Source organism: Enoplosus armatus, chromosome 22 (assembly GCF_043641665.1).
Source record: "Enoplosus armatus isolate fEnoArm2 chromosome 22, fEnoArm2.hap1, whole genome shotgun sequence".
NCBI lineage: Eukaryota > Metazoa > Chordata > Actinopteri > Centrarchiformes > Enoplosidae > Enoplosus > Enoplosus armatus.
The window spans coordinates 16,724,681-16,734,978 of NC_092201.1; the positions used below are offsets into that span (position 1 = coordinate 16,724,681).

Consider the following 10,298-nt stretch of genomic DNA (forward strand, 5'->3'; position numbering starts at 1 on the left):
TCCTCCCACTCCATCTACTGTGCTGGTATATCACAATCCTACTGGTAAAGAATATTTACTAAAAAGACAGCAATATTTCAAAGGCATTGGTATTTTTCACTGCACATGTTTCTTGAATGCATCACACGTTGACTTAGAGTATGCTGTCGCTCTGTGTTTTATGGCAGGCAACGCTGATGTGTACCATAGTATGTTTACTTTAAGCCAGGCCTCCCAAGTTATGCATTGAACGTAGACTACATACGCTTTATTTTACGTTTTATTATTTAATAAATTAAAAACGAGCCGTGGTTGATACAGTATGTGCATCCTGTCGCGGGAGGCGGAATTTGTAGGTGGCCTGACAGGCTAAACCCAGGGCGAAGCAGCAAAGTCAAGTCCCACTGCCCCCATGACCCCTGAGTGTTTTCCTGCCACCGGCGCGGTCTGTGTCTACTACTATAGCAACCGCGAAGTGGATTCAGCAACAAGACTGGGGCTGGCAGGAGTCGCTGAGGGGTTCGTCGTTTGTATTTTATGCTTTTACAAAGTCTTGTCCCAGACAGTTTAGCGAATTTATCCCACAACAGAGAGGGGAAGTTTTCTTTTTTCAAGCAGAGAAGCGCATCTTCTTAAAGCTACTGAAGATGGTAGTGACACGAGAGCATCATTGAATTGTCCATTAACAAGCTAACAGCTAGCTAACAGCTAACGGCGACTTGCTGCTTCCCGTGTGATGACACCGTCGCCTGTATATGTCAGTGTACGGATGGAACAGGTGCAACGCTGTCGAGTCTTTAGCTAGCTAAATTAGCTTAATGTTACGTGAAGCTACATTAATTAGCTTAGCCTTTTTTTTCGTTAGCCTGAACTATGGTCATTTTTGTCACCTTTTGTCTTTTATAGGGCAACTGGCAGTGGTTATGAATGATCCACTGGATAGTAATTTGAACAATTTAACTAAAGGGTAACAGTGCTTGTTTTTATTTACTTGTGTCTTACAGGGAATCCCATCAACATCTCTTGACAGTCTGCGGGTTCGCACCCTTTCTCAAGCAAATCAGCCTGAGAACTATGGACGGTGGTGGCGGAACTCACGGTAGGTCTGTTCTCCCCGAGTTAGTCACTGAACTACCTTGCGTACATTTTATTTGCATGAAAAGGGAGCCGATCCTCATTGAAGACCACGCTAAGATGTAAACAGGGTCCTCTGTGGTAATCCTGCAGTTTTTTGTTGTTGTTGTTGTATGAGAGGAGGTTGATTTGCCTCAGCTCTAAAAGGGACTCTGGGGAGGTGTAACGAGGAGGAGTGAGATCATTAGCTGTGGAGGTGTGAGACCTGGCAGTCTCCTCCCCGCTCACACCCTCAGGTTAAATCCGCTGAGAGAACCTGCTACTTTGTCAACATCTTCGTCTGTCCCTGTGTCCCAATTTTATGCCTAATACACGGGCTAATACAAGAGCAGTGCCAGTATGATACGTGCAAAGTGTCAACGTAAAACAGGCTCTGTTTCACATTCCTTGCAACTATCTCACCTCCGTTCACACATCCACGTCAACATTCGTGTCTAACAGTATTTGCGGCGCGTTTGCTTCTGTTCAGATGTGCAGGCAGAGCTGGATTCGGTGGAGGCGGAGCTGGAGCTGGTGGAGCTGCAGATCACAGAGCTCCTGCAGAAGCAGGCGGGGCTTACTGCCCGCAAGAATGCACTGCTGCGGCAGCTGGAGGAAGCCTGTGACGCTGCGCAGCCGTCGTCGTCCTCCTCCTCCTCCTCATCTACTTCAAAGTCATCTGGAGCCAAGGCAGTAATGAGCAAGCAGGAGATGCAGCGCTATGACGGCACAGGTACTCTACACGCACATGGCTGTGCAACACGAGGTAACAGGTCTGTGTGTTGACCCGTGTCGACCTCTTTATGTTTGGTAGATTTTCCGTGGTCCAAAGAAGTGGAGCGGCACCTGGAGGACTCGTTCCGTCTCTCCAAGTTCAGACCGCTGCAGCTGAGGGCCATCAACCTGACCCTGTCAGGCCGAGATGTGTTCCTGGTGATGCCCACAGGAAGAGGAAAAAGCCTCTGCTACCAGCTGCCTGCGGTCTGCTCTAAGGGTACACTGAGACACACATACCCCTGCCCTGCTCACACACCACTTATAGACCCCATTTTTTTTGTGGGCGGAGCTTAGGTGGAGGCAGAATAAATTCCCAGAACACGAGTTTGGTCAGCTTGTGTTTTAACAGTGGCTGAAGAAAATACGGGTTTCTCTGAATATGTACGGCCGCTCACTCGGTTAAAGTTAACATGAACAACCCGTACACGCTCACTCAGTGGACGGACGATCTGACAGGGTTAGCTCCGGTGGAATGGCCAGACATTTAGTGTTACACCTACTGAGGGCGTATAAATCTTTAGACGCCTAGAACTATGTCCTGAATGGTCATGTGGGCCTACAAGACTTGAAATGCAAAAGATTTAACAGATGAGTTTTGTCTCTGGCCGTACAACTAGCTAACAAAGTTAGCGTAACGAGAGGAATCACCTATTCGTCGGAGTTTGCATACACACTCATTGACTCAGCAGTCCTACTGTAATCACATCACGTGTGTGTGTGTGTGTGTTTCAGGTTTTACATTGGTTGTCAGTCCCCTGGTGTCCCTGATGGAGGACCAGATCATGTGCCTGAAGTCCATCGACGTGCCGGCGGCCACGCTGAATAGGTCCAGCAGCAAGGTAACGGCCGGTTTGTTTCACATCACATCAGGACTGTGGATTATATAGATCAGTAGGGGGACACTGTGTGTGCCGCAAACTAATTGCCATGTTGTATTGAGGTGGAGGCCGAAACATCTCCAACTTTGCCAATAAAGCCAGAATTAATTAATTTTTTTCAGGAGGACGCCAAGATGGTCATGGCTGGCATGACCGACCCCAAGTCCCCTTTCAAGCTGTTGTACGTGACCCCCGAGAAGATCGCCAAGAGCAAGCTGCTCATGTCTCGCCTGGAGAAAGCCTACAACGCAAACCTGCTGAGTCGTATCGCCGTGGACGAGGTGCACTGCTGCAGCCAGTGGGGACACGACTTCAGGCCAGGTGAGGTGACCCCCCCCCCCCCCTTGCTAGGTTGGAGGGGTGTGGTAGTATAGTTCCTCCAAGACAAACCTCCCTTCAGATCAAACTCTAGGTTTATCTTCAAAGTAGATAAAGATGTGTGTGTGTGTGTGTGTGTGTGTGTGTGTGTGTGTGTGTGTGTGTGTCCCTGCGCAGATTATAAACTGCTGGGCATCCTGAAGAGGCAGTTCCCCAAAGTCCCGCTGCTCGGGCTCACCGCCACGGCAACCAGCGGCGTCCTCAAGGACTGCGAGAAGATCCTGTGCACGCCGCAGCCAATCGCACTGACGTCATCCTTCAACCGCACCAATCTCTACTACGAGGTGGTAACCGTGGCTACCGCACACTGTCTCTCTCACTCTCTCTCTCTCTCTCTCTCTCTCTCTCTCTCTCAGCTCAACTCCTTTCAGCCACCTGCTTCATACACACACACACACACACACACACACACACACACACACACACACACACACAGAATGTCTCTCTCTCTGTCAAGCACACGCTCTGCACACCGGATAAAAGATCACAACAGATGTTTTTACATGTTTAGCCTATTACGAAAAATAAATAACTATATCTATCTATCTGTAAATATGACACTAACAGTCTGCTTGTTCCTCAGGTTCGTCTGAAAGATTCTGACAACGACGCATCAATAAATGACATCGCCTCTCTGATCAAGAACAGATACAAGGACCAGTCAGGTACTGCTGCAAGCGAGACTGAAGGCTAATGTGCTCACATCTACATAGAGCATTGTAGATGATTTCAGCTGTATATATATATATATATATATATTGTACTGTATGTATATCTATATGTGTATACTGTGTGTATGTATACTGTATACATTTCCTGATGTGTGTGTGCCACACAGGGATTGTGTACGTGTTCTCCCAGAAGGACGCAGAGTCGGTATCGTCTGAACTCCAGAAGAGAGACATCCTGGCCTATCCGTACCACGCTAACATGGACCCTGGTGATAAAACCCGCGTACACCGCAAATGGGCCTCCAACAAAATCCAGGTGGGGGGGTGGGGTTGGGCTTGCTAGAAGCACTGGGCCAAGATTTGCTTTGTTCTGTGGTTTAGGGCGACTAGGGTGTGCAACTTTGTGCAACGATAGCACAAATTGTAGGAATCACTGTGCAAACACAGGAACTACATGTTTGGTCATAATAGATTATAACCCACAGACTGTATATAAAGATGGCCGACGTGTCTCCACTTCCTCCCCACTGTACAGAAATTAAGCCAAACTCTCCCTGATACGGCCACTGCCACCTTGTGCTGGTGACGGGTGGGGGGGGCGTTCGAGGTCCCACCCATACACCCACCCGACCCAATCACCAGTACGCCACAGTCAATCACAGCTGTCAATCATGCCGTTTCACCCCATTTTTATAGCATCAAAACCCTCTTTGGCTAAAAATGTATATGACTTTTTTTGGCCCATGTCCCATCCGCTAACATGGAGGGGGGCGGGGCTTTTGACCGTATACTGCAGCCAGCCACCAGGGGGCGATCGAGATGTTTTGGCTTCACATTTTGGGGATGGGGTTGGGGGGGGGGGGACTGTCATGTCATCCATCTTTTATATACAGTCTATGTAACCAAAAACTGAAAACGGTGAGAAATGCAATGTGTTGGACCAGTATACGCAGTATACGATTGTGTTGTCCTCCCCAGGCGGTGGTGGCCACCGTGGCGTTTGGCATGGGCATCGACAAGCCCGATGTCAGGTTTGTCATCCACCACACCATCAGCAAGTCCATCCAGAATTACTACCAAGAGAGCGGACGCGCAGGTAGACCGCTTCAGGCCCGAAGACTAGCTCATACCGCGCAAGTATTTTTTGCAAATAAACCTCATTGAAATCCCGCCGTGTGTGTGTGTGTCTGTATCCAGGTAGAGACGACCGCCCGGCAGACTGCATCGTCTACTTCGGCTTCTCCGACATCTTCAGGATCAGCACCATGGTGGTGATGGAGAACGTCGGTCAGCAGAATCTGCTGCAGATGGTCAACTACTGCCAGAACATTGACCGGTAGCGCAGGCACATACACACACACTCTCAGTTCTTCACACCATGACTTTCAAGTTGTAGTGAAAAAGTTCAAATATTGGAACAAAATATAATATTATGAATATACAATACTGTGGTAGACGGGTGTACAGTAATTGCAAAATGAATAAGCTGTCATGTAAACAGGATGTGCAGGTAATGCGTGGCATTGAGTGTCGTGTTTGTCGTGCGAAGGTGTCGGCGCTCTCTCATGGCCGTTCATTTTGATGAGGTGTGGGACGACGAAGGATGCGACCAGATGTGCGATACCTGCCGCCATGCAAAAGGTGTGTGTGTGTGTGTGTGTGTGTGTGTGTGTGTGAGAGATGTTTGAATAAAAATTGCACGTTCAAGCCATCTTCTCTGACCCCCACCCCCCACAGACCACACCGCCTTGGACATTACCCAGCACGCCAGGCACGTGGTGCAGATCGTGGAGCTGGCGGCGTCCATGGACGAGAAGCTGACCCCCCTGAAGCTGGTGGAGGCGTGGATGGGGAAAGGCCCAGCCAAGCGCAGGAAGATGATCCCGACCACCACGCTGTCTCGGCCGCAGGCTGAAGCCGTGATCGTGCGGCTGCTGCTGCAGGAATACCTGAGGTGACAGGCCATGCTCTGGTGTTTGATAACATGGAGGATGGTGGTTCGGGGGGGTTGGTATGGCGTAGCTTCATTTATACAGGACTTCTGCCCTACCGACCACACATCTGTTAATATCGGACACTAATTATCAGTAATTTGGTTACTCTTAGTAGATATATTGCTCCCAAAAGTGAAGCCAAAACGTCCCCATCACCCCCCCCCCCGGTGGCTGGCTGCAGTATAGGCCTTAAGCCCCGCCCCATCCATGTTAGCTGATGGGACATGGGCCAAACTAAGAAAATAAAATAAAATCAAAGTACACGTCAAATACATTTTTCCTAAATATGTTTTCTGTCATTTCAGGTAGTTCTCATCACGCTGATGTTTGTTCGGAGAAGTTTGGTTTTAATCAGTTACTCGATGCTGTAAAAAAAAACAAAAAAAACACAGGGAGAGACGCCATGACTATTAATTCTTCCCCGTCTGTTCTTTTGGCCTCCGTCTGTGGAACCCCAGAGAGGATTTCAGCTTCACTCCGTACACCACCTACTTCTACATGAAGGTGGGCCGCAGAGCCCCTCTGCTGAAGAACCCGACGCACACACTCAGCATGAAGATGAGGACAACGGGGACCGGATCCGCTGTGGTGAGTAATATTAGTATATTGCATCACACCTAAGTATTGCCTGCTGTAATTAAGGAGGGCTTCCTCTTATATTTAGACTATATTTATTTAGATGAGACTGGATTTCCGAGGTACTTCTCCAGTACTCCCTTTTTTTTTAATGTCCTCATGTTCCTAAAACAGTTCAAAGTGGTACGAGTGAGTTTTAAAAAGGTAGAAAACATGTATAGGAGGAATTTATAGTAGTTTCCTGTGTTTTTGCATTGATGTGATTTTTTTTTTGTTTTTGTTTGTTTTCTTCCAATCCTCTCTGTTCTCTCTCTGAAGCCTTTAACCAGTTTCTCCTTCCTCCAATGTGTTTCTGATGTGTCTTTCCTTCATGTCATATCGAAATGCTCTCACACATTTTCTAATCGTTCGTCTAAAAAAAAAAAAAAAAAAATCCATCGAGGCGAGTCCGTAACAAGAATCGACACTAAATGTTGCGCACTGATTCTTTCAGTCTGTTAGTTTACAGTCTCTAAAAGGAAAATAACCTTCACACTCCTGCTGCTAATAACGATCATTAGTACCCTCACATGATTAATCATAGATGAAATAGTTGTTTCTGACTGCTGCTCTACACACATCCTGGTTTTTGTATGAGGCCAAATAACCAAATGCTGAGCATTTATGAAGAAAAATAGCAGGAACACTTACGTGTGTGTGTGTATATATGTTTATATGTGTGTGTGTGTATATATACACACACACACACATATATACCTATATATGTGTATGTAGCTATCTATAGCTCGTGATATACAAACAGTGATGCTTAAATTGCTACTGAAATGAATAGTAACTCAATGTCCACTTGCTATCTTTTTGTGTTTCAATTCATTATTTCAATTCATTTTGTATTTATATAGCGCCAAATCACCACAAAAGTCATCTCGTGACACTTTCCATATAGAGCAGGGTCTACACCGTCCTCTTTAGAATGTTACAGTGTTTCCCGAGCTTTTAACCGCTCCTCGTGGTCTTCATCGGCAAAAATGAAGCTGGCTCAGTTGTTGTTTGTCATCACGTAATCAAAGTATGGGATGATGATGATGACGATGACATGGAAAAAGCTGGTAAGTGGGCCTTGAGTTGAAATCATTTTGTTCAAGCGGATATTTCAAGCGTAAAGCCGTCAATCAAGTTAAAATACCAAACGTCAGCATTAACGTTTTTATATTGTAAATGGACACATTTGGGATGAGAGACACGTTTTGCTTTTTATAGAATGAATAATCATTCAATTCGCTGAAATGAACCTAATAATAATGATAATAATAATAATAATAACTGCATTTTGTAGAGCGCTTTTCAGGATACTCAAATACACTTTACATAAGTTCAAATGGTCAAAAAGTCAGCAGTACTGAAAGGTGAATTTTGATAAGGGATTTTGAACGTGGACAGATCGGGGTGGTGGGAGGGGGCAAAAAAAAAAAAAAAAAATTCAACAATATATAAAGCAAATAATTGTTCGTTTCGGGCCCCTAGCCTTGCATTCTCCGCATTGAATACCGGCTGGTAGTGCAGAGATCCTCAGTCGTTCACGTCCGCCTCTTGACTTGAGTGTCCCATTATCCTCCTCTCCAGTGTTCCCCAGTTCCACTCCATTCACAGGCCTTTGAGCCCTCTCCGGTAAAGACTGTTGTTTAATGACCTGCAGGTAAAAGCTGCCAACGGCCAGGGCAAAGCCAAACGGGGGAAGAGATCAGTTCAAAGTGGTGGAGACGCCCCTGTGTCCAAGAAAGTCAAGACAGACCTCCCCTAAGGCCCACCCCCCCCCCTTCCCCCCCACCCTGTCCAGAAGACAAGCTGACAAAGTACAGTCCATCATTCTTTATTCTGTTTACTACTGCTTCTCTTGGCACTGTCCAGACTTTGTTTTGTTTTGTTTTGTTGTTTTTTTTAAATTTCATTTAAAATACTGATAAGTTGCAAAATGATAAGCATGATACCATCTAATCGTTCGGAACCAGCCGGCTTGGGCGATACACTGACATTATTGGCACCACAACCTCTTACTGCTGTTTTGTATACAGGTTCATGTGATCGGATGGTGACAGTAATTACATTTTATTTTTTATTTTTTTTTGGAATTTTGAATAAAAAGGGACCATATGACACAGTAGGTATTTTGTCTCTTTGCCGCCATTTTGGGGCTTAAATGATTCCACCCGACTCTGACAATAAGAGCGCTGCAGGAAGTCCGAAAAACCCGGAAATGAGTCACTGTTTTTTTTTTTTTGTTGAATGGGCTTTTGTTTTGTTCTACGACACAAAAAAATCCCGCCACTCATGAACTTTGAAGCTTTTTACGTGCCTTGAAAAAACTCTATTACTGACAGTGAGTATCGCCCAAGTCCTCCCGACCTCTGGTGCCGATGTCCATACTCGGGAGCATGCTGCCACTAACCGCCACTAACACTTCATCATGGGTTCCTTCCTGCCTGTCTGTTACTGCACGTGTCTTAGCCTCATCATGGTGACTGATTGTACCGGCATGTTTCTCCTCTGGGTTATACCAGCACGATGGTTTAATGTTTCATTTTTTATTTTTATTTGTTTTTACTGTCGTTTTCTTACACTAGTTTTCACGGTTACAGGACACATCAGCTGAGGAGACTGAAATGACATTTGTGCCTGTCGTCCTGGACAACAGTTGCCCCCCGCAGCCCGAACGGAAGCTATGTAAAGAACAGAGGAACACGTCCAGGAAGCAAGACCTGACGACAGAGAGAGCAAAAACTCAGCCGACAGGCGGACATGGCGAGGAAGAGGGGGGCGAGGGGAGGTCCGTCCTGCCTCGGCGTGCGATTGAGGTTGATGTTGAAATTAACAACAGCGACAGTCAGAAAACGCCGTCGCATCCAGTTAGATCTGGCTCCAAACGCAAATCCACCACCCCGCAGAGAGCGAGGCGGAAACCCCACGCGAACACGGCAGCAGCAGCAGGCGTCCCCTGTCCACCCCCGGGTGGCGACGCAGCCACCCACGCCGTCCCCAGCTCCCCTTCCCGGGCCTCCGTCATCTCCGAGACGGCGGCCGAGGAGCTCTGCGACCTGAGGAACTACTACAGCAAACAGCTCCGGAGAATAAACTGCATTTCCCACGAATACCTGGGGCAGGCCGCCGACCCGGGGGTGCTGGCGTGTATCAGGGAGCCTTTGAGGAGCCTCCGCCTGCCCCGCAGGGTGACCATCGCCCAGACGGCCCGCAGCCTGTGGACACGAGTCAGCGGCAGGAGGAAGCTGGGTCACCGGTGACATCCCAGTTGGGGAGTTCATTCGAATAGCTGCAGTTTGATTTCAATGTTGGCGGGTGTTCGTTTTCGTTTACAGCCGCTGCTCCACACATAGCGACCTTAAATGCCCTTCATAGGCTGATAGACCAATACCTCAGCTGCCGTGTTGCCAATGAATGTGTTCATGAATATAATTTAACGTTCCAGACTCTAGATTTAAAGCTGTACTTCTCTTTTCTGTCATCTTTAGTTAGAGGAAAAAATCTACTGGCTAAGTGAGTGCCAAAAAAGGGGGGGGGGGGGGGGGGGGTTTAATGACAGATTGAGGACAGGAATTAGGGTGAGTTGACATACATCAATACGCAGTATGAATTATTGAGAAACCAGGACGTTTAAAGTCTGAAACTGACATGAAACGGCGTGTAGATCTGTAAATGACACGTCCCGTGCGATCTGTTCAGAACCCAAAAGGACGAAATGCGCATTCAAACGTATACTCAGATGAAGCATAATAGATAAAAAAAAAAAACAACAAGATTTCTTTGACATGATTCCTGAAGACTGTATCATCGTGCCGCCATTGCGCGAGACCCTTTTCACGCGCGAACTCCCCGTTGAACTCCCCGTACCGCGTTCTGTGATGTGCTATGTCTTCATG

At 47.1% G+C, this 10,298-nt stretch overlaps 1 protein-coding gene across 1 annotated transcript; it reads left to right on the forward strand.

The window, feature by feature from the left end:
- Positions 1–1,053: 1,053 nt before the first annotated feature.
- Positions 1,054–9,872, forward strand: recql (RecQ helicase-like). Its single transcript, XM_070929137.1, has 14 exons — positions 1,054–1,078; positions 1,583–1,825; positions 1,907–2,086; positions 2,602–2,708; positions 2,870–3,068; positions 3,243–3,409; positions 3,709–3,790; positions 3,964–4,112; positions 4,775–4,892; positions 4,994–5,132; positions 5,346–5,437; positions 5,534–5,750; positions 6,249–6,378; positions 9,003–9,872. The coding sequence occupies exons 1-14, from the start codon at positions 1,054–1,056 to the stop codon at positions 9,660–9,662; spliced, it is 2,508 nt and encodes an 835-aa protein (XP_070785238.1). The 3' UTR covers positions 9,663–9,872.
- Positions 9,873–10,298: the final 426 nt, after the last annotated feature.